Source organism: Narcine bancroftii, chromosome 5 (assembly GCF_036971445.1).
Source record: "Narcine bancroftii isolate sNarBan1 chromosome 5, sNarBan1.hap1, whole genome shotgun sequence".
In the NCBI taxonomy this organism is placed as follows: Eukaryota; Metazoa; Chordata; class Chondrichthyes; order Torpediniformes; family Narcinidae; genus Narcine; species Narcine bancroftii.
Window position 1 is genome coordinate 173408496 of NC_091473.1, and position 24420 is coordinate 173432915.

Here is a 24420-nt window from a genome sequence, read left to right on the forward strand (position 1 = left end):
AGAGAACGTACAAACTTCTTACAGACAGTGTGAGATTCGGACCCCTATCCTGATCACTGGTGCTGTAAAGGCATTGCACTAACTATTACCCCAACTGTGCTGCCAACCTTTTATTATCTTGGATGTTGTTAATAGCACCAGAATCATAATAATACACATCAATGTCATATACCTGATATATTTCAGCTTTTGTCTGCATCCAGAGTACTTGGATAATTCATTGTTATTATGTATTTATAATGTCAATGAACACCTGTTGAAGGAACCAAGTGGCTAGGAAGGGAAAATAATAATGCCATCTTATTAATTAAATTGCATATCATTGCCCTAACATGGAACCTGTCTAAAAATTGGTCCTTAAGCTGAAGTCCAAGAAAAATGAGCTGAAGATCCTCAGTGATTTCAAAAGTAGATTGGGGTGTTTGCAACCCTCAAGTGAACCTTGGCAGGGAAGTAGAGAAAGCTAACTCAATGCAGTTTTCTTCCTGATGATTCATAGATCATATTTCTGTCATAACAAGCACTCTGTTTCATCAGAGAGACAAGTGCAAGGCCTCAATCCTGGCACCACACCTAACTGCCTCTGTCATCATCTAAATACAATGCTTTAAGAATGTATCAGCTCACAACCATGATGTGTACAAATCCTTCAGCGCTTAAACACTCCTTCAAAGTGGAGCAGCGCTTCACTTCTGAATCTGCAGGGGTCACGTACTGCAGCTTGTGCTCCAAATGTGGTTTGCTCTACATAAGAAAGACTGGGTGCAGACTTACAGATCTTTTTTTTTTAATCACCTCGGCACTGTCCACTACACTAGCGTGGATCTCCCAGTGGCCACCTATTTCAGTTCCCCATCTCATTCCCTTGCGGACATGTCTGTTCATGGTCTGATGCAATGCCAGACTGAGACCACCCGCAAATTGGAACAAAACCTTGTCTTTCATCTGGTCAATTCCAACCCGATGGCTCTAACATCAACTTCTCCGGTTTCCATTTAAGCCCCTGTTTTGTACTCTTGCAGTCTTCTCTTTTCTTTCTCCCCCACCCCACTAATTTTCTGTCTGGTCTCCTTTCACAGAGCCAAAATACTTTCTCACCTCTCCTCTCATCATATCCAATTAGCATCTTTTTGTTAGTCTGGGCTCCTCTCCTTGTCGATCTTTATTCTAATGCCTTCCCGTTCTTTGCTTATTCCTTGACGAAGGGCTCAGGTCGATAATCTATCTTTGGACACTGTAAGACTGGCCGAGATCCTCCAGCATTTTTGTGTGCTTTTACTGTAATCACAACATCTGCAGGCTTTCATGTTTCGCTTCATGGAAGTTACATTTGCCCATCCAGATAAGAGCCAAGGTATCAGTTCAACATAGGTATAAAGTGGCATTAGAAAGAACAATGACTCTAAGGGTGTCGACAGAATTTTGTGTTTTACTAATGGTGTTAAAAGCATTGAGCATTTGGAGCCCCTCAAATACATCAGTGATGCAAATACCTTTGTCAAAATTCTATGCTCGCCATCTACCACACATCAATGCTACCCGAGCCAAGAAAGATATTAAATGTCCAACCAACATCTTAAAAGCAACAGTGTCTTTGGAAAGATTAAATTCCAGTTAAATTGTGGTGGTCAACTTTTTTTCCCCTTATCTGAGAATATGCTCTGGGTCCCTTGTGCTCAAGGAAACTCATTTCATTGCTGGAGTTGTTGCAGCTTTTTCCTGTAATAGGAAGATAATTGAGTGGATCCTTCTTTGCTGTTCTGCTGCCACTGGACTTCCCACCCCTCAATTACACAATGAATCTTCACTATATGACAAATCCAGGGAAGAGGCAATATATCAACCACAGTAACTTGCCTCCTTTGACCAGAATTCTGAATTTGGATGCCCCAAATTCTTCCCATCAGTTTGTTTCATGATGACACATGAACTGGAATTTTCACTGATGAAGATACCATGGACACAATCCAAATGCAGACTGCAATCCAATGAGTCTGTAATTTTATCAAATTTGTTGATTTTTTTTTCCACTATAATACATCACCTCCCCTCCCAACAAACTAAACTACAGGACTGCTGAGAAACATGAATCTTCACCTCCACTCCAGAACCAATACCACTCTAATTTCAGTCACTAAGTTAGTGTGGAAACAGAACTTGTGTATCTGTATATTTGCTCTTGAGCTCCAGATCACTGATTCTCAGCAGGTCAAATAGTGCCTTTATGTAGCAAAGGTAAAGATACATCACCAATGGTTCAGGCGTGAGCCCTTCATCAGGGTGTGGGGGAGTCTGTCACTAAGCATCTGAAAGAGCAAGGTCCTTTACACTGCACTCCAACATTGGAAACATGGACAATGGTCTCTTGAGGAAAAACATTGATCTTATTTTCAACTCTTAGTTTATTAAGCAGTGGTTCCTCCACATCAAAGATGTAGGGTATTTCCAATCAAAAGATTGGTAACGCTGGCACAGCATTGCAATATCTGCCAAATTTGTTGGCATGAAGTGCAAACCAATATCTACATTCTTTCTCAGGCCAATCCGTCCATCGTTGATGGTCCATTAATTTTGACTAGCTTGAGTTGTGTGTTTTTTTAAATTAATCCAATTTTATTAATTGATTTAAGTAATTCTGCTAACATATTGTATCTGGTATCTGAACAGTACTTTATCAGGGTCACATTTTAATAACTGCATTCTTGTTCTTTATTTTGAAGAATGTGCCTGCAGCAGAGATTCGACTCCTCATCCTTGAAAACATTATGCTGAATCCAGCTCACGATATGTACTTGATGGTGGGCAGCTCTATTCGCTATTCTGTGCAGAAAGTAAGGCAAGGGAAGATCACAGGTTTGTCTTTTGCCTTTGATTTGTTTTCATCCCGACAAAATGTGAAATGTTGTGAGCTACATAATAACAACTAGTCCTGATTCACTTAACCTTTTTGGAGCATACAGGGATTTAACATTTGTTTCTTTCTAAATACTTGTTCCATGCGGTTATTACAAAAAAAAACCTTCTTATGATTTCAATTATATAGTGTCCTGTACTACTTACATCTGGTACCACACGGATGACAGTCTCTTCAAACTGAGGCGCCTGCAAGCTCACACCAAGACACGAGCAACTTGTCCGTGAACTACTCTTTGCAGACGATGCCGCTTTAGTTGCCCATTCAGAGCCAGCTCTTCAGTGCTTGACGTCCTGTTTTTGCGGAAACTCCCAAAATGTTTGGCCTGGAAGTCAGCCTGAAGAAGACTGAGGTCCTCCATCAGCCAGCTCCCCACCATGACTACCAGCCCCCCCACATCTCCATCGGGCACACAGAACTCAAAACGGTCAACCAGTTTACCTACCTCGGCTGCACCATTTCATCTGATGCAAGGATCGACAAAGAGATAGACAAAAGACTCGCCAAGGCAAATAGTGCCTTTGGAAGACTACACAAAAGAGTCTGGAAAAACAACCACCTGAAGAAACACACAAAGATCAGCGTGTACAGAGCTGTTGACATATCCACGCTCCTGTTCGGCTCTGAATCATGGGTCCTTTACTAGCATCACCTATGGCTCCTAGAACGCTTCCATCAGTGCTGTCTCCGCTCCATCCTCAACATTCATTGGAGTGACTTCATCACCAACATCGAAGTACTCGAGCTGGCAGAGTCCACAAGCATTGAATCCACGCTGCTGAAGACCCAACTGTGTGGTCACGTCTCCAGAATGGAGGACCATCGCCTTCCCAAGATCGTGTTATATGGTGAGCTCTCCACTGGCCACTGAGACAGTGGTGCACCAAAGAAGAGGGACAAGGACTGTTTAAAGAAATCTCTTGGTGCCTGCCACATTGACCACCGCCAGTGGGCTGATATCACCTCCAACCGTGCATCTTGGCGCCTCACAGTTCGGCGGGCAGCAACCTCCTTTGAAGAAACCGCAGAGCCCTCCTCACTGACAAAAGACAAAGGAGGAAAAACCCAACACCCAACCCCAACCAACCAATTTTCCCTTGCAACCGCTGCCTGTCCCGCATCGGAATTGTCAGTCACCAACGAGCCTGCAGCAGACGTGGACATACCCCTCCATAACTCTTCGTCCGCGAAGCCAAGCCAAAGAAGAAGTGTCCTGTACTACTTTTGAATATTTAAATATTTCTTATTTACCAATTGAAAGCCATTCACTATTTTGTGGGCCTCCAATTGTAGCCAATAAAATATAGAAGATCAATTGAGCATTCAGATTGTTCAAAGAATCGCAATATTAATACTTGGTATCATGTCTAATGTTGTTAAAGAGAACTAGGGGAAACAAAATTGCACTTTGCAGGGAGACAATTAAGAATTTTAAAAAAACTTGTGTAAGCTTTAAATGTATTTGGGAAATTTAACAAAATAGCAAAAGATCAATTAGATGCTTATTTCAGACTAGTATTCCTTACTGTTTGCGTTGGCAGGACATTTTGTGCATCCAAATTATTATTTAAAAAGTATCGGTTTGTGGGGACTTTACCATAGTAGTGTGACAGGAAACATACTAGTGTGGGTAGAGCATGGGTTGATTGGCTGGAAGTAGAGAATTGAAATACAAGGATCATATTGTGGTTCACTGCCAATTGCTAGTGATGTTCCACAGGGGTTGTTGCTGGGGCTGCTTCTTTTTACCTTGTATATCAATGATTTAGATTATAGAATGAATGACTTTCTGGCCATATGCAGATGAAATGAAGGTAGATGGAGGAGCAGGTACTTTTGAGGAAACAGGGAGGCTTCAGAAGGACTTAGATTAGAAGATTGGACATAGAAGTCACAAATGAAATACAATGTTGGAGAGTGTACGGTCATGCACTTTGGTAGAAGGAATAAACAGGCAGATTTTAAATGGAGAGAAAATTGAAAATCCCCAGTTGCAAAGAGACTTGGGAGACCTTATGCAGATAGTCTGAAGGTAAACTTTCAGGTTGAGTCAGTGATGAAGAAGGCAAATGCAATGCTGGCATTCATTTCAAAAGGAATAGAATGTAAGAGCCGGGATGTGATGTTTAGGCTTTATAATGCACTGGTGAGTTCTGTAACGAGCCTAAATGACTCTAAAACTAGCAGCAACAGAAATTCACCAAGACCATGGATACTTAAGCAAAAATGGTTTTATTTTCTCAATACAATAATATCAAAACTCTACTATTAACTTCACTTATCGTAAACCCCCCCCCCTTCTAACTCTCAGCACACACATGCATGTAATTTTTGTGTTCAGGGAAGTTCTTTTTCACTCTCCAATCATTCACTTTTCACTTCTCCAAGTTCACTGGTATCTGGTAATCTTCTGTACTGTTACACAAAATTGAACAGATACTATATTCACCAGGCTCTGGAAGTTCATTGTTGGTTTCAGAGAGATGTTTGTTGGACACACAAATTGATCTCCTTCAATCAGCAATGGAAGTGTCTTAATGAAGAAACTTGCCCCCAGTTGGATTTTTCCAGAGGTAATCTCTTCTTCCAGGTTACCACAAGGAGTTCTTCTTTTTCCCCTATTCCAGGAGAAAAACAATAACTGACACAACCTCTGCAATTGACTACAGAGATTTAGAACATGCTGAATTCAGAACTCAAAACCCATCTTGAAACAGGGTCATGCAGTAGGTCTGCCAACTTGTAGCCTTTACCACAAACTGTTGCAGAATACTCTCCCAAACAATGGATTTTCTCTCTCTCTCCCCCTCTCCCCAAAACCATACGGCCCCTCTTAGGACAACAAAGTTCAACCAGAAGTTTAAAACTCTGGCACCAGTCTAACAGCCAAAAGTATTCTCAGTTCTTGATCCTGGATGCTGTTCAAACATGCTGGTCCATTAACACCTACATGTGAAACTCTCACAAGTACTTCTTATTGTCTCTGCAAAGCTAACTGGAGACACAAAATCTACTCTTGCATAGCTCTTGCACAGCAAATGAGATGTTTGTGAAATGTGACCTGATAATTAAATCTCACAATCTTACCTTTTAAGATATATTTTATCATAATTTTATTAATTTATTCTGTAACAGTCCTCACTTGGAGTACTGTGAGCAGTTTTGAGCTTCTCAGACCTTATTTAAGAAAAGATGTGCTGAACACTAGAAAGGATTCAGAGGAGGTTCACAAGGACGATTCCAAGAATTAGAAGGTTATCATGTGAGGAACGCTTGATAGTTCTTGGCCTGGATTTGTTGTGTTACAGAGTTCTGTGTTGTGTATTGGCCTATGTGTTGTGTGGTTTTATGTTAAAAAGTGAAGGTGGACTGCTGAGAGAGTGGGAGACGGACTGAGCATGTGCAGAAAATTATCTAAAAGTTTCTGGACTTGGACGATAAACCACCACTGGGTGGTGCTGTGGAATGGAAGAAGGCCCAGAGCATGAGTCATGGTCTGGAGAACAGTTTAGAATGTTGGGATTTCAAAAAGGATGAACATTCCGAAGGCAGCCAGAAGGATTTGGACCAAGACAGTGGTTCCTCTCTCTGCAGCAACATAAGACAACTTCGAATTTTGTACTCTCTCTCTCTCAAAGATCTTTTGGCTTCAGTTTACCAAACAAATTGAATTTTGTTTATGATCTTTGCTTCAGTTGAGATCGAAGTTTTGTGAGTCTTGTGTGTTTTGTGTCTAAGTTTTTATGTGGGCTGGTTGGAAATATAACTTATAAGACTTTAATTACGTATGTTATATTTAGGCTGGGGAATTTATTAGTTTTACACTGTTATAGAAATTGGCATAGCAACCAGTGGGCATTGTTATAAAAGGGGGGATTTTGAATTAAAGTTTGAAGGTGAATTTTTTTGTTAATAAAGTAATTGTTCATCTTTAGCCCTGTGTGATAAGCCTTCTTTGTGGTTGCTGGTTTGATCTTGTAACAGTTGGAATTTAGGAGAATATTGAAGCATATTGAATGTGGGGAGTCTAGGGCAAGAAGGTAGGGCATCTGCTTAGAACAGATATGTGGAGGAATTTCTTTAGTCAGTGGATGGAGAATCTGCAGAATTAGTTGCCATGGGCAGTTGTGGAGCCAAGTTATTGGGTGTATTTAAAGGAGAGATTGGTAGGTTCTTGACTAGCCATGGCATTCAAAGGTTATGGGGAGAAGGCAAAGCAGTTGGGCTGAGTGAGAATATGGATCAGGTCATAATTGAATGGTGGGGCAGATTCAGTGGGCTGAATAGCCAATTTCTGCTCCCATGTCTTAAGATCTTCCACCTGCACGATTTGTGGAACTCCATAAATGTACCCATGCAAAGAATTTTTCAATTAAAAAAAAAATCTGACCACATTATCAGTGCTCCAATTTTTGTTGACTAAAAGTCCATTTAGGTTGGTGAGGCAAGTTGTATTTGCTTCCATACAAAACTTTATTTATATTGCATATAGAGGAGTCTGCTGTTGGTGTAATTTCTCTCAGTGTCACCATGAAAACCCAGCCCCATACAAGTCTTTTTGAACCACTGTTAAGATCTTTCAATTTTTTTGTCCTTTTCATGAAATCAGTAATAAATGCAGCATGCAATTATTTATTCTGTGTCCTTTGAGACTGCCAAGAATTTCCATAATTTTTATCAACTTAAAGAATCGCCACAGTAATCCTGACCGATTTCGTCTCTTCTACGATTTCATTTAAATTTCTAGGATCCTTTCCTTCAGGATCCTAAAAAAGGCAACAGTTTTCAGATTGCATCTAGAAAGATGTTTCAGAGATTTTCCATGGAATCAAGGTTCTTATTCCCCTTCTTGACTAGCTGTGACTTGTATAGAACAAAAAGGGTGTTTTCTGACTTTCGACCATTTTGCCATTCTGACATCACAATAACGACGTCCAAAAGTAATTGGGGTTTTTTGGTCAGGTATCAAATATTTAATCCTATTAATACAGCTTTTTCATGTTTTTCTAATGCAAAGGCACAAATATGTTGCAAACTAATGGCACTTTAAATTATTTGAAGTGATTGCAGGATCATCACTGCAGACAGGCTATTCTTGCAAACGTGATTTGTGCACATTTTGAACAGCAGATTTGTATTGTGATATGGATAAACACATGTTTAATAGTCTTGATAAAATCTTAATTATGCTTCAGAATAGTAAAATTACTTTCCTTTTTTTCCCCAGAACTAATTATGCCTTCTGACCAATATGAATTAGAGCTGGAAAATAGTGTGGCAAGTCCAGGGGGAGATGCAAATCGACCAGTGGGCAAACTAGAGCAAGCCACATCAACAGTAACTGCACTGCAGCAAGGGCAAATGAACTTGGTGCTAATGCACAAGAGTATCCTTTGCTGTTTTGGAAAAACAAGCTTACTCTTTGCAGAAGTTGAGTAATAGAAGATTTAAAAGGAGCAAGGATGTTGGTAGAGTATTTGTCCCTTGCACAAACTTAAAATGACTTGATGGTTGTGTTTTGCGGAACCAGCAGTTTATTTTGCTGCACTGGCATTGTTTTTTCTGTTTCCACATATTTTCTGTTGAAGGATTTTGCTTAGTGTTTATTCTGTGTGAAATGAGGGTGTATCCTTTGCTGGATGCACAATATTTCCATCCTTGGTCAGAATCTACTTGTGCATTTAATTTAATGTATTGGGAATCATGGTCTTCAAGAATAAAACAAGGTAACATGATCTAGAAATTATTTTGATGCATATTATTCAGGTAGTTTGCAGGTATTCTGTCAATGGCTTTTTGTAGATTTCAATTAAGCATATCAACAGGGTTCAACACCTTGCATTTGTGCTCAAATTTTGGTTTTCTGCTTCAATAATGCAAAGCGTTAGTCATAATCTTGGTCTTATTTTATTGCAGTTTGTTCATGTATCCGTTTATAAATGACCAGATTCAACAGCAAAAGCTGAGATTTTTCTTTATCTGATGTCCAATTGTCATCGTTCCTGTTACATTAGCACTCTTTCATCAGTTATTTCTAAAATACATGGAAAATCCCAATAGATAAAGCAACTGCCTTGTGCTTGAAAATTCTGCTCTCCAACATATTCTTTATGCCTCAGAAATTAAACCTCCTCTTTTGATTCTGATTAAACTTGTCTGATTGTAACTTCTGAAATGCATCCTAGTTAGGATCATCTTTTTGAGTTGCTCAATATTAATATAACCGACCTAGAAATGTTTTGTTAAATCTAGTTTGTATATAATTAGAAATGAAGCAACCAATTGTAATAACAAGGACTGCAGAAGCTGTGATTGTAATTTAAAAGTGGTGGAGAAACTCAGCAGGTCACACTGCATTCATAGGAAGCAAAGGTGTATGGACCAATGTTTCAGGCCTGAGCCTTTCATAAAGATGTGAGAACAAAGCAGGATACAAAAGCCAGAGGATGAGGAAAGAAGGTGCAAGGGAAGGAGCACAAGCCAACAGGCAAGAAGTCACAGGTGGAAGGGTTGAGGAGACAAAAGCTGAGGTGATCAAAGGAGGGGGTTAGCTCACTGAGGTGGGGAGCTGGAGGAATGGAGATGGGGGAAGAGAGAGATACAGACAAGGGGCCTAACCAAAACCAGAGAAGTCTGTGTTAATGCCATCTGTTTTGAGAACACCCACATAGCATATTAGGTGTTGTTCCACCAGCCAGTCTCCCTCCATCTGGCAGAACTTGTTCTCACCCTCTCAATAAATTCTCCCTTGATTCATCCCACTTTCTCCTAGTCAAAGGAGTAAGCATGGACACCCACATTGGTCCCAGCTCTATTTGCTTTTTTGTTGTCTATGTGAAGCAATCTATGCTACAAACCTATACAGGCAATGCTCCTCCACTCTTCCTATGTTACATTGATGACTACATTGGTGCTGCTTTATGCACCCATGATGAGTGTCAACTTTATCCACTTTGTGGCTATCCTTTACCCCAACCTCAAATTCACTTGGTACATTTTTGACAGCACTCTCCCCTTTCGCAATCTCTCTGTCTCTTTCTAGGAAGACAAACTCTCTACAGACACTTTCTACAAATCCACCAACTCCCACCATTACCTTTACTACACTTCTTCATACCCTGTGCCCTAAAAGAATTCTATTCCTCTCTCTCAATTTCCTCAGTTTCTGTGTAATGGATCTGTGTTAATATTAATATTTAGGTTAATGCTAAGCTATATTTCTTATAAATATGTCTTGGATTTGTTGTGGGTTGGCCCAGGGTTGCACACACAGGTCACAGTACATTTAACAGAGAACCAATGTACTCAGAGAAGAAAGTTCATTCTTGGAGTTGCTTTATCTAGGAAGACGGGGCTAATGGAAATGAAGTGGACTTTAATTGATTCAAGAACAAAGAAATGTTTGGTTTATTAAGAAACTGAAATATTCAAGTACTCAAATAAGAACAGCTGAAGGAAATCATCTGTTCTGAACAAACCAAACCACTTAAGCCTCTTGGAACAAGGATGAGGTCAGAGGTTGTTATGGATATTGGAATGGCTATGGAAAAGGCAAGATGTTTTTGCAGAAATGGAACTAAAACTGTTAAGAATTCCAGTATGTGGTCCTGTGGTTTCCAGGAATTGAGACTGACCCCTTTGATAGTGTTACTGTCTCATGATTTGGAGAAATATATTATCAATTTCAGACATTTTTGGATGAGAGAAGAGGGTTGGAACTCTGTGGAAGACAGGATTGAATTACAGAAACCAGAATAGGTTCTGTTACATGACATAGAATAATTAGATTTCAAAAGAGAAGCCTACTTCTAACTGTCTCCTTACGATGAGAGGACAATCTCATCATTTGGAAAACAGATTCCAAAGTCTTCATTCAAAGGAAGAAGATTTGATCCTGGGAAGACAGGACTTCTATTTTCCTTTTCACAGGAGATACATTGGTGGCTCAGAAGATGGTCACTTCTGCTAAAAGAATATCTCTCAAGGACACCTCATCGAAAGAATTGTTTAAAGAGGCCTGAAGATGTGATGTTTAAAAGCACTTTATAATTATTTCTGAACTTAAAATTTAAGACCTTCAAGCAAGACTAAAATTATGCTGAAGTTTTAAAAATTAACTTTTCAGAGTGGGACTTTATTACACACACATTTACATTTGCACATAGAGGGGTTAAGTTTAGAGATAAGTAAGAAATGTTGTAGCATTTGCACTGTACAGCATGGAGAAGAATAACACTCACACCAAAGCCTTTGAAAACAAGACTGGTTTATTGCTCTAGCTGTCGTACTTATATGGGCCCTAGGTGCTGACATCAGGGTCCCGCGTCATCAGAGCGGCAGCCTGGGATTGGTCGACGTTCCCACCAGAGTTCCCCATCTTTCCATCGCTTGGAGGTCACCTGGGATGACGGCCGGTGTCACCCCCAGGTCCGCGCGGTTGCTGCGTTCATCATCCATTTTGCAGGCCGGTCCATGTCTACGTGCGCAGGCCGCTGCAATGTTACTAATAGTTTAATAAAAACTATTATTTTGAATTTACCATTGTCTGATGAATTTTCTATTGCTGTTCCTTTGTTAGTACTAACAAAACCCCTGTAGTCCCAAACAAAATTTAAAGGATTGTTAGTTTGTAACACTCTGTCGCATCTGCTCCCATGATGACAACTTCCATTTCAGAACATCTGAGATGTCCTTCTTCAAAAAAACATGGTGTCCCCTCTACCGCAATCAACTCTACCCTTGCCCACATCTCTATCTCCCGCACATCTGCCCTGACCCACTCTGCCCTTCGATGCAACAAGGACAGGATTCATCTTGTCTTTCCCTAACACCCCACCACATCCAACATATTATCTGCTGCAATTTCCTCCACCTACAATGTGATCCCACCCCCAGACACATCTGTCCCTCTTCTCCCCTTCCCTGTTTGCTTTCCATAGGGACCGCATCCTCCATGGCACCTTTCATCCACTCATCCCTTAGTATAGCAAGGGACATACCCGTGACAGCAGGAAATGCAACACTTATGCCCACACCTCCTCACTCATCACCATTCGGAACTCAAGTTCTTCCAAGTGAAGGAATTGAATTTGCAGGGGTCATCTACTACATCTGGTGCTCCAGTTGTGGCCTCTGAAGACACTGGGAGATCATTGAGCATCTGTGCACACTGGGGGATCATTTCATTGAGCATCTTTGTTCTGTCTGCAGTAGTAACTGGGATCTTCTAGTGGCCAACCATTTTAATTCCACCCCTCATTCCCACATTGACATGTCTGTCCATAGCCTCGTGCACTGCCAAGCCAAGGACACCTCCTAATTAGAGGAACAACACCTAAAAGTTCATCTGGATCTGCACTCTCCAACTAGATAGCATTGACATTGATTTCTCCAGTTTCTGTGGGTCCCTCCTCGGTCTGTCTCCTTTTCTCTAGCTCCCTAGCTCCTTCCCTCTCAATTTACCTCCCCTCCCCTTAGCCCCTTCAGCGTTTTTCCCTCTCTTCTGACCTCCACCCGTATCCACCTATTGGCCTGTGCTTCACCCTACCCCGTTTTCTCTCCTCTTCCCCACTCTTCCCCCCCCCCCCCCACCACCTTTCTATTCAGGAGCCTGCCTGCTTTTTGCTCAAATCTTGATGAAGGGCTCATGCCCGAAGCGTTCATTATAGACCTTAGTTCCTGTGGATGCTCCATGACCAGCTGAGTTTCTCTGGCAATTTTGTGTATTAGATTGGAATATAATTTGGTTGAACCATTGAATTGATCATCAAGATATTTGATGGGTTGATGTGGATAATAGCAGCACCTGTACCACCTTCATCCTGCATCATGTCCATAAATGACCAGAATTTGAGGGCATGCTGAGAAATTATTTTGGGTTCTTCTTGGCTTCCAAATCATTGTATGTTCTTTGATAAGGGTGAAATTTGCCTGTATGGTCTCATTACGTCTTACTGGTGTATGCTGTCCATCAAAAAGCAAGTGTAAATGCAGTGCTTTATCACTAATTGAACATTGCTGGCTTTTGACAACACTTTTAAATGAAGAAGCTGGTTTGTACAGAAGTTCATCCAACCTACCCCTGGTTCCTTTTAAAGCAATAAGTGATTGGGTGAATCTTTAACAGCACCATCATTTTATTAATGGTCAAGATTTGGGAGAGGACCATAAGGAGGCCTTAAGACACAGGCTTTTGGATCACCAGAAATGTGCAGGTCTGAAATAATGGAGGTGTTCGAATGTTTGCCTTTACTACTTGAGGAATGCTTTAGCAATTTTTCAGGATCTAAATTTATTGGAGGTCATTATATTTTCTCTTGCCACTTTTAACGCAAATGGATGAACCTGCTTTATTTCCCCCTTCTGTGGAAGGTATTTTTGGTTGGTGAGGGAAATTAGAACTTTGACAAAATTAGGAATTGGTCCCTTTGGCTGTGTTCCTGCTGCTCAGTGAATTATAACATTGGCTTCCAATAATGATTTGAAACCTGTTTGTCTTTATTTGAATAAAAAGCATTTAAAAAAAAAAGTTTAGCCTTAACAAGTGTTTAGATATTCGTATGCAAGGTGTTTACCGATTACCAAACTGCACAATATATGTTGTTGAACCACGTTACCTAGGTTAGTATTTCTAAAGGCTTATCGGCGGGACATCAGTCAAGAGGTACGTGGTAGCAAGGTGGATAATTATTAGATTTGCAGCCAAAATTCTAGACCATTGATTCAAAGACAGAGAATCGGAGAATGATCGCAACGTGGGAGGAGGACATTTGGCCCACTGAGTCCATATCACTTCTCTGTAAAAACATTCTTCCCACAGCCCGGCAAATTCTTTTTCTGGTATTTAATCAGCTACTTGTTTTTAATACTGCAGTGAAATATGCCTTCTCTGCTACCTCAAGTCATGCATTCAGAATCTTTGACACTAACTTTGTTTTAGTTTTTAAAAAAAATCAACTTGTCATTTTTGGTTCTCTCTTCTCATTCATCTTCATTCCATGTTTAGTTTTTTCACCTTCTGCTAGTGGGAATACCTCCATCTGGTCTCAGTCAACCCACTGCTATTGTTTAAGGCAAGCATCCCAAGATTTTCATGTCTGTTTACATTCCAAAAGACCTCGTTCCTGAAAACTTGCAGGATATCTTTTTTATGTTCTCCACAGTCTTTGCAACCTTCCTTCCTGAATATTAGTATCTAGAAGTGCAGAAAGTAATCCAGTTCAAGGTGAACCAGTGTTTTGATAGATTAGAATTCTATAATAACTGATGGGGAATTTAAAATAAAGTGATTGGAAATGTACAGCAGGTAGACTTCCGATGTCTAAGGTATACTGGTCCATTTTCCAGCACTCAGACTGTAATCTCCTCCACTAAAGGTTATGTGTACTCATCTAAATACCCAAATCTTGTGATCCCTCAGACAAATATTCCAGTTTTCACACATCTATGCATGAAAAGATCCTGTTTCCTCTTAATCCTCTACTGTGACCTTTAGAATACATCCTCTGGTGTTGGGCACTGCTTCTAAGTTTCCACTATTTGGGTTAAACCCTCTCTTCCCCCCACCCCTCACTTCAGTTTCTGTTCCACAAAAAAAAACTATCCAATTGCTTGAGCTGAAATGCTCAATCCTAGTAATGTCCTTGTGAGTCTCTTCTTCATCTTCTCCAGTCCAATCGTGTGGTACTCAGAACTGCATACAGTACTCCAGCTATGGCCAAATTAATATTTTATGTAGTCACACCAGAAATTCTTTGCTCTTGCCTAATGAAGTCAAATATTTAAAATGTCTTTATAACCACCTGTACTCCTGCCATCAGGGAGCCTTTTGCACATACACTAATGTTCCGCTATATGTCCTTGGTCCAGCTAATCTTTATGTATACCCTATCTTTACTGGTCTCATTTTTGAGGATTAAATTCCATCTGCTGCTTCTCCATTCAATTTACCAACTCATCAATATTGTTCTATAACTGAAGGGGATCTGTCTTATTATCAACAGTGCTGCCAATTTTCACTTCATATGTGAACTTGTTGATCATGCTTGCTCCATTTGCAGCCAAGTTACAAATGTGAATGGCAAACAGCAAGGATCCCACACCACATGTAGGCCTCTCCAAAGGCAGAAGTGACCCTAACCATCCCTCCCTACATTTTTTTTTTAAATCCAGTTTTCAAAATCGCCTTTGATCCCATCAGTTGCAACCTTTTATGATCTTCCAAGTGTGACCTTGAAAATAGACGCTGAACACCATAAAGGCTACATCATCTGAATTTACCTGATTGTATTCAAACTAATTACTGAGGCAGGATTTGCCCTTATAAAGCCATGCTGACAATTGATTAATTCGTCATTAAATCCCAATTCTGGAATTTAAGATGCTAAACTTGGTAACAATAGCTATGAAACTTGCCATTTAATATAAATCTATCTTATTCTGTCTGGTGATGGAATGATATCAGTTCTCCTTTGTGATCTGGCCAATAGTGGGTCCAGAATCACAAATGTAATTATCTCCTGCCTCCCCAGTTTATGAAACACAATTCCCCCCTCCGCAATTAGTAGAGAATCCACTCGAAGCAGAGTTGAGATGGAGAACTTGTAATTAAATATTTAAATTTAATTTTTTAAATATTTTAGACATACAGCACAGTAACAGGCCATTTTGGCCCACAAGTCCATGCTGCCCAATTTACACCCAATAAATCTACACTCCAGTACGTTTCGAACAGTGGGAGGAAACTGACCCATTGGGGAAAACCCACGCAGACACGGGGAGAACATATAGATTCCTTACAGACAGCATGGGATTTGAACCCCAGTCCCAATTGCTGGCGTTGTTCAAACCGCTATGCAAATAAATTAATATTTATCCTGATTTTGTATTCCTAATTTTAAAAATTGATTTTTTTATGCACCATTTCTCAGAGAAAAGGGCGAAAACCTCTGCTTCAATTTGCATAGTTGAATGTTGATAATGTTCAAGATTTAATTCCTTCCGGTAGAAAGGCTGCAACATAGTGTATGGTGACCTGTAATAGTGCTGTCATTAAATTGTTGCAGAAAAGCTCCGATACTGTGGCACCCTCACGATTTTGGACTGCCAGATAAGACTACTAATACTGTCACACACTTTTAAATCACTTTTTAAATGTTACTCGGTAATATTTTCCAGTCAACCTGATTAATTTAAAGAGTATGGGAGGCCAAACACCTGATATCCAGGTGTTACTATAAATCCACTTTTAGCTCTATTTTGAAATTTGGAAATAAAAAAAATTATTGTACAAAATCCGGAATTTTTTTTCAAGATTTTCTTAAATATTTTAGCAGCCAAACAAACTATTATCAGTCTTTCTTGATCTCTGTATATGAGGATTTGTGATGTGGTCTTCATTTGAGCTATGCTGCTTGGGTGCAAATCTGTTTGTATTTATTTGCTTAAATAGCTGGAAATACTCCAAGTAACTTTCTTGCTGCATAGAGGAATATTTCTTTGTACCTCAGACTCCACTGAAATTGAACCAGATACGTCACTAAAAATATTGCAGCATCTGACGATAATGGATGTCTTTGATAGATGAGCCCATCTGACGATTTCATGGCAACCCCTGTGACAGATAATTGCTGAGATTTTTGCTGCAGTAGAGGAGAGTTGATGAGCTGTCAAGAATAATCGACCCATCTTTTGGGGGGATTGATTGTTCTATCCCTTTTCTTGAGTATTATCTATAACATTCAGGTGAAACAATGGACGTAATATTTCAGTGGTGGCTGAGAACTCTTTATTTTTGTCTCCTGCGTAAGTACAACAACTTAACGTGACCATAAAACATTTGTTCTGATGTATGTACATTTCTAATATTAAGTGATGATATCAGCAAATTACATTTAAGAAATCAATACTATTGAATATACTCAGATTTATAATTATAGTTATTGAGCAGTGGTTCCATTTGCCAATAGCTTTTATCACCTTAATGACAGCATCAAATACTACCAACTGTGTGAGGAATGTATTCCGATGTTATGCAGGAAGTTTTTCCAGAATACAAGTTAATTGATCAATTTAAAAAAAGATGCTCCATTTTGAAAAGATCTCCTATAATTGCAGTACATTCAGGATTCAATTTATTAGTGTCAAATTGCTGTAAGGCAGACAGATTGGCTGAAATTGCCTGAAGCCCCTCTTACAGTCAGAGAGAGAGAGAAGCAGAAGAGACATCCCCCAGAGTCACTGAGTGTCCATGGATTTGCCTCCAGTCCCCACAGCCGCACACAGTCCAGTACAAATCATCGGCCTCCCGAGCTCCAGATTCGAGCCTCCAATACCATTAGGAACCCTTCAATGCCCTCGGCACTCTCATGTCCCGGTTCCAATACCTCGTACCCCTTCAGCCAGTTTTGAGCCAATCTGCAGCCTGGTGCAAGTCTCTTGACCGCAGTCCTCCAGCTGCCCACAGCCTCCGTGGGTTCCTTGAGTCACCAGCAGCCCGCCCACTTTGTGGGTCCTTCAGCTGTGGAAGCCCTCACCAGTCCACCACTGTGGTCACTGACCCATGGGTCATCTCCTCTGCTTCACCTTCTCAGATTGGGGGAGGGGTATTCTCCTTGTTTTTTGGTGCCCTGCGCCACTCCTCCACTTCCCTGGAGACTGTAACCCCTGGTGGCTGCTGCCGATCATAGGCATCACCATCATGGGTCCAAACCCTGTGGTCGCGGGATTTTGAAATAAAACTACCGTCTGTTCCTTTAACGGGTTGTTGAAATTCTGTATGGACTGGGTGGTTGGACCCTGTGGGAGCTCTGTGTCTCCAGTCCCCACTTTCAGTGGCTCAGCTCCAGTAGCACTAACTTTTAGAACCGCAATTTAACTCTGGGTGGATCTCCACTAAGAAAATTTCTAAGTGGCAACTCCTCAGTATGCAGCTAAATATGGTCTTCCTGCATGTAGCACTATAATTGACTATTTACAGCTAAAACTGCCTTTTGATATGAGTGATGGATTCATCATGATCTCCTTTGGGTCAGTCAGAAAAGTTGCGATACACATGTTGCTCGAAGAGTTTTTTTTTGGCAGATCTTGACAAAGCTTGCTACTGATTTGGTTGCTATTGCAAAACTTGTAAATATCTCCTGTTTGTGTAATATCTTGATGTATAGACTGAGCTGCACGGACTATATTGAAATTAAATAACTTTTCATTGATAGGTTTTACAGTTCATCCTGGGGACAGATGGATTTTGGAAACTGGCAAAGATTATGGTGTAACAATTGAATTATATGATAAAGAAAGTAATAAACTTTATCTCTCAGATGTAAGTACCTGCATTCTTCCCAAAAAAAATTGATGCAATTGATTCCCTTGTGTTCAGCTTGTGGAATGCAACATTTCCCAGCTATCTGTCTTTTTAAAAGGTACAGCTCGGTTTGTTTTAGTTAATTGCAGCCTTTTATTCTTTACATACAGGCCCAGTGCTTTTTATTGACCTTGTAAAATGGCATGGCAATTGACTCATTCTCACTGGTCAATTTATTTGGAAATGTTGTCAATGTGAGCAGGAATTAAGAAAACCTATTTAAATGTAAACGATGCAGCAAAGCTCAACTATCCAATATTTTCAAGTTTATTGTCATCTGATTGCACAAGTACAACCCATTGATATGCCGTTCTCAGTCCTCGGTGCAAAACTCGCAGATAAACAACCAGACATAGCACACATGTATGTAGGACAAATATTCATAGATATATATAAATACTGTTTCGTGAATATGAGAGACTCTGATGGTTAGACTGAGCAGTTCCTTTGGTCATTCGGCATTCTCATTGCCTGTTGGGAGAAGCTGTTCCTCAGCCTGGTGCTGGCCCTGATACTTCTCTATCTCTTCCCCGATGGGAGCAGCTAAAAGATGCTGTGTGCAGGGTGCAAGGAATCCTCAATGATTTTGTGTGCCCTTTTCAGACAATGATCTAATAGATCACATCGATTGGGGGGCTGTGGGTGGGGGAGGTGTACATTTTTCACTTAACACCGGCAAAAGTTTAATTTTTGCCTCTACTAACATCTACACAAATTGAAATGTGCATTTGTTGAATGTCTGCAGTTAAAGTTTTGTCTTTCTGTCAACGTAGGAAATCAGAATTAACACTGAAATTCCAAAGGAATATTTTGAAATATTGGAGACTTCTCTAAATGGATCATATCATCATGTGAGGGTATTGAAGAAAGGACAGACAGTAATTGATGCATCATTAATCAACTTGGCATCAAAGGTAAGGCTGAATTTTGTGTCCCATGGCCCATGGATGGCATGTATCAATAAGGAATATTAAAATTAATAGTAAATAGGTAAAGCATAGGTAAAACATTAATAGGTAAAGCATAGTCATTTTTTAAAATAAAGCGTTTATGATCCATTTAAGACCACAGGGTTCCATAAAGAGTTTCTTTTAAAAATTAAGTGATTGACATGTGAGTTGGGGTCTTGAAGTATTTATTTCGGTTGAGGTTCTTGGCACAGTTCAGGGATTTGTATAAGCTGCTCGTAGCTGGTTTTCAACATTGAGAATTTTCTTTGTGGTCCTTGTTACAGAATTTTTTTTTAAATCCAGTATTTTGAACAGTGTTTAGTGCTGTAGTAACTTTGCAATAAGTGCTTAAACCATTATCCAGTTTAGAATTTGAATTTGGGTCAGTCACACAAAGGAGATGCACACAAATGGATGTGACCAAATTCAAGAGCAATTTTCAACAATAAGGTGAAGGCAAGTGTATTTATTAATATACAATTATCAGCTTTAAAATACTGATTTCACCCCTTGGACACAGAACAATTCAGGTGCTGTGCTTAAAGTTGAAATAGGGTGTGATATAAAGAGTTACTTTATACCACACCATATTAGTATGACTAAAAGTGTTATGAATTTAATTCAAAGCCACATAAACCTTTTTGTACTGTTTTCACCTTGAGTCAAATAATTCTAGGTTGAATCACCATTTCATAATATGAAAACTTAATGCTGTTCAACACCATCCGATTCAATCAGCAGACCCAAGTTCTGGACATTCCTTAATGGTTAACCAATACTCGGAAGAGAAACAGTGGTTGACTCAAACTGTCTTTGTTTTTAGAACTACCAACATTCTGCATGTCCAAGTGAAATGAGTGCCAGACTTTTGTAATCCAGAAAAAGTTCAATGCAAGTTAAATAGCATACTGGCATATCTCTGGGTTAGATCAGAATCTACATTAATTTAATTGCTGACATCTGCTTGTTCAGAAAGAATTATTACCGTCGTGATATGCTCTTAAAAGTAAAACTTTTTTAAATTGAGTCAATTTTAAATGAGTTTTAATTTCTGAAGCCTCCAGGGAAAAGAAAATTAAAAAAAATTTCATCCTTAAACATTTTTTTTTAAATAAAAAGTTGAAAATTAACATTTGTGTGTTTCATAGATTTTTCTTCTGCCCTTAAATGTAGGTGGTGAGTCGGCCCTGCAGAAAATCTGAGTGGCAGGCCAAAAACATTGTGATTGGGTTGATGACATTCTTTATTAGCTCTTCCTGGTACTTGATGCAAATGGGTAGTTAAATTTAAAACTTTACAAAGTTGTGGAAAAATATAAATTTTAACTACTTTTTTTTTAACTTCATTTTTATTATATCAGTGAAGATGGAATTTATAAATTCAAAATTTGCATGGAATTATTTTTAGAATCTTGAAATTGTAAGACTAAAGTCTTAACAGAACTTCATTTAGAATTTGAGGCAGATGTAGCGGCAGCTACTCTGCTCCTGAATGAACACACACAACCAGACGGGTTGAGCTCAGTGAGCAGACTCGTTTATTGCAGGCTGCTGGGCTGCACTTATACTCCCAGCCCGGACCTGGCTGAGAACTGGAGGATGCTGACGTCACTCAGGCTTCTGAGCCCCGTGCTGGAAGGAAGGGAAACCCCTGATGGCGCCATTTTGGCCGGCTGCCCCGCCGCATGGCTTACGAGCGGGGCCAGTTGGCCTGCCTCGTGGTGAGCCACCGCACAGAAACAATTTCATCAGTTAGAATTTAGCCACAAATTCTATGTTAATGAATGTGGCCAAATTGTATCGGTAGCATAAAACTGAAGGTTCAAGGTGTCTCCAGACTGATTTAATATTTTTTAAAGCATGCACTCTTCCTTGTTTACTTTCACGCAAATTGTATGACTATTTCTGTGCTGTTCATAGTTTTACTCATACCTTTCAATCTTGTTAATTTTACCTTTCAGAATGGAATTGTGCATTCTCTGCCTGTCCCAGTGCAAAACCAACAAGAAGTTGAAATTTATAATCCAATTACTCTTACCCCAAATATTTTGACATTTCCTTGGCAGGAGGTGGCTGGAGCTTATCAATATGCAATTAAGGTACATGCTTTGTAAATACAATCCATTTTTGTTATGCATTATATTTCAAATTTTAATTTTTTTGTCCCATTCTAGAAGTAGAAGTCATAATTTGATTTGTTCCGTAACTTTCAGACAGACTCAATCACAGATCCATTAACGGTCTCTTACTTAGCACATTATTTATTATTGTAATTTTTTTCTGCATTGCACAGTTCATTCACATTTCACTTTTGTATATGCATTTTTTTCTTGAGTACATTTTACAGTTACCAATAAGTTGAGATTTTGCCTAGCCTGCACGAAAAAGAATTTCAGGGTTGTATGTAGTGTCATGTATGTGTTCTGACAATAAATCTGAGCTTTGAACTGACAGAGAAATGGTTATTTGGTTCTTTGTCATGAACCTTTATTGCTTTTTTAGAGCTTTCGCTTTATCTTTCCTGATGATTATTTTTATATTTAAATCTGATCTCATTGAATGGCTTAGAATCAATTATTAATTCAAAAGTTGGATTTGTTGTTCAAAACAATAAGGGTGTAAAATTTTCTCAATTGTCTTCGCCTAATAAATGTGATTTGCTGGAAATTTTTAAAAAATAATATTGTAGTATTATGGTGCATCTTGTGTATTTGTTTGGCTCCAGCAAGTAAGAATTTAAATATACGTGGTACTTGTACATATGACTTTTACTGTATGTCTTTATATTTTAATATTTCAATGTGTTTAACTTCTAATCTAATTTGTATGTATGTAAATATGCTCCATGGCCCTGGAGAAACCCTATCTCATCTTTACCATGTGATAAATAAAGGTGACTTGACAATAAATTCTCATTGGATGGCAGTTAACAGTAGCAATGCTTCTGGATAATAAATGATTGATTATAATCGTGACTAAGCAGGTCATCATCTGGGTCTTGTGGTAGAATTTATCACATAGCTGCCCAAACCTGAATGTTATCTCAGAGAGCAGTATGCAGATTTGAACTGCAACATGACACTGGAGTGAACAGAAGTTCAGGTGATGCAACAGTTGAAGATGGTCAAATTTCATAGAAGCCTGAGTGGGCTATTCAGCTCTTGACTACCTTACATTTAGCCCACGAATCCATAACACTTAATTAACCTATGCCCCCGGTATGTTTCAAACAGTGGGAGGAAACCGGAGCCCCCGGGAAAAACCCACGCAGACATGGGGAGAACGTAAAGAATCCTTACAGACAGCATGGGATTGAACCCTGGTCCTGATTGCTGGCTCTGCCAAGCTGCCTGTCTCCCCCCTCTGGCGAGCCTTGCTGTACTAACATTGGCTGTGCATTATCTCTACTGTTAAGGACACTCCCCTTGGATATAACTGTTTCTGCATCTATTGTCTTTCATTATTGTACCATGAGTTTCTGCTAATAAAAGCCATGATTATTGTTTGACCACATCGTCTTTGTCTACTTCATCAACTGGCACCTCAATTTTATTAGCAGAAATGGATGCAGTCCTCAGGCCAGAGCGGCTGATAATCGGCCCCAAGAGCCAGAGAAACTTTCAACCATTGGATTGCTTGTTTTGATTACTACATGGCCCGAAACAACGTGGTCGATGAGGCGATACAGTGGGGCCACCTGAAGTCTCTGCTGGGTGAGGTCCCTTTCGTCATAACGCAAGGAGCTACCACTCTGGCTGTAGCCCAGGAACGTCTGACTACTTACTATGCAGCGCCACGGAATGTGGTGCTTGCTCGACACCAGTTGCTGACTAGACACCAGAAACCCAAGGAAAGTGATTCTGCCTATGCACTGGCTCTCAACTCACTGGCAAACAAATGTGATGTCAGGGCAGTCAATGTGCTACAACACTGCAATGCCTTGAAGCTGGATACTTTAGTCAACAGGATCGACTCCAGTTACATCTGACAGAGGCTGTTGGAGACAGAGCCCTTAACCTATGACCGGGCAGTCACTCTAGCCAAAACACTGAGAAGTGCCATGCGGTCCAGTGAAATGCTAGAAACTGAAAAGGAAACATCCAGGAGTGCTGGAACCCCGAAGGAAAGAAAAAGGTGAACTGAAAAATGTTACTTCTGTGATGAGCTGGCACTCCAGACAGAAGTGCCTGGCTCGATTTGATACCTGCAGCTATTGTGGGAAACTTGGCCACTTTGCTAAAGCGTGTAAGGTGAAAAGTACTCCCACTGATAAGAAGAAGAGAAGCACCAAGAAAATGCATCCTGGAGCTGCAGGAATGGAAGACAACTGTGAAAAGGGGAAATCTTCAGACGAACAGGCTGAATCGACTTCAAGTGACGGCGAGGTGAGATCCCCTGTGATAGCTCAATTGACTCCAAAGCTTGGGGGGATGTTATGGACTGGAATGGTCGGCTATGAAGGGGGAGGTGAATGGTGAGACTCTTGATTGTCTAATAGACAGCTACATCCACGAGAGAGTTGCCAGAGCCTTAAATTTGTGGAGATGGCTTGTAGTGAACTTACAAAAACTGTACAGGACAGGTGTAAAGTTACTTTAAATTTGCAGGAACATTGCCTAGCTGGTGTGTGGCTTTTTATTATGCCGGAGCTCTGCGCCCCTGTGGTACTGGGTTAGATATTCAATCTCAGATGAGCAGTGTAGTGTTAAATTTTGGTGGGCCACTGCCTACACTTACCATCCCCTGCACTAGTTACTGCGGTTTGTCCACATTAAAGATCAAAGCTCCCTTCCTTTTCAGTGATTTATCCCCCGAGTGTTGGCTGATTCCCACTAAGAGCCATTTTTGCAGCAAAGAGGATCGTGAGTTTATCAAAGCTGAGACCCAGAAATTGCTTAAAGAGGGTGTAATTGAACCCAGTAAGAGTCCGTGGTGAGCCCAGGTGGTAGTTGTGAAAAATCACACTAAGAAACGACTGGTATTTGACTACAACTAGACAATCAACCATTACACTAACCTGGATGCCTACCCCTTGCCACGCATCAATGAAATGGTTAATCAGATAGCGCAATTCAAAGTGTACTCCACTATCGACCTCAAAGCAGCTTACCACCAAATCCCCATTTAAAAAAAAGGAACAACCCTATACAGCCTTTGAGGCTGATGGGGGTGGGGGGGGGGGTAAACCAGTTTAAA

General features: G+C 40.1%; 1 protein-coding gene across 2 annotated transcripts in view; it reads left to right on the top strand.

Moving 5' to 3' along the window:
- Nucleotides 1–24420, top strand: part of nup210 (nucleoporin 210) — a 117727-nt gene that overhangs the window by 30719 nt on the left and 62588 nt on the right. The window contains exons 6-11 of one of the 2 annotated variants that reach the window (XM_069939803.1): nucleotides 2721–2853; nucleotides 8142–8300; nucleotides 13466–13534; nucleotides 18127–18233; nucleotides 19049–19189; nucleotides 21186–21323. In XM_069939803.1, coding sequence (XP_069795904.1) covers nucleotides 2721–2853; nucleotides 8142–8300; nucleotides 13466–13534; nucleotides 18127–18233; nucleotides 19049–19189; nucleotides 21186–21323 — 747 coding nt within the window. Of the gene's footprint in view, nucleotides 1–2720; nucleotides 2854–6487; nucleotides 6626–8141; nucleotides 8301–13465; nucleotides 13535–18126; nucleotides 18234–19048; nucleotides 19190–21185; nucleotides 21324–24420 lie in introns of those variants that run through there. The other variant, XM_069939804.1, reaches the window with a different exon arrangement.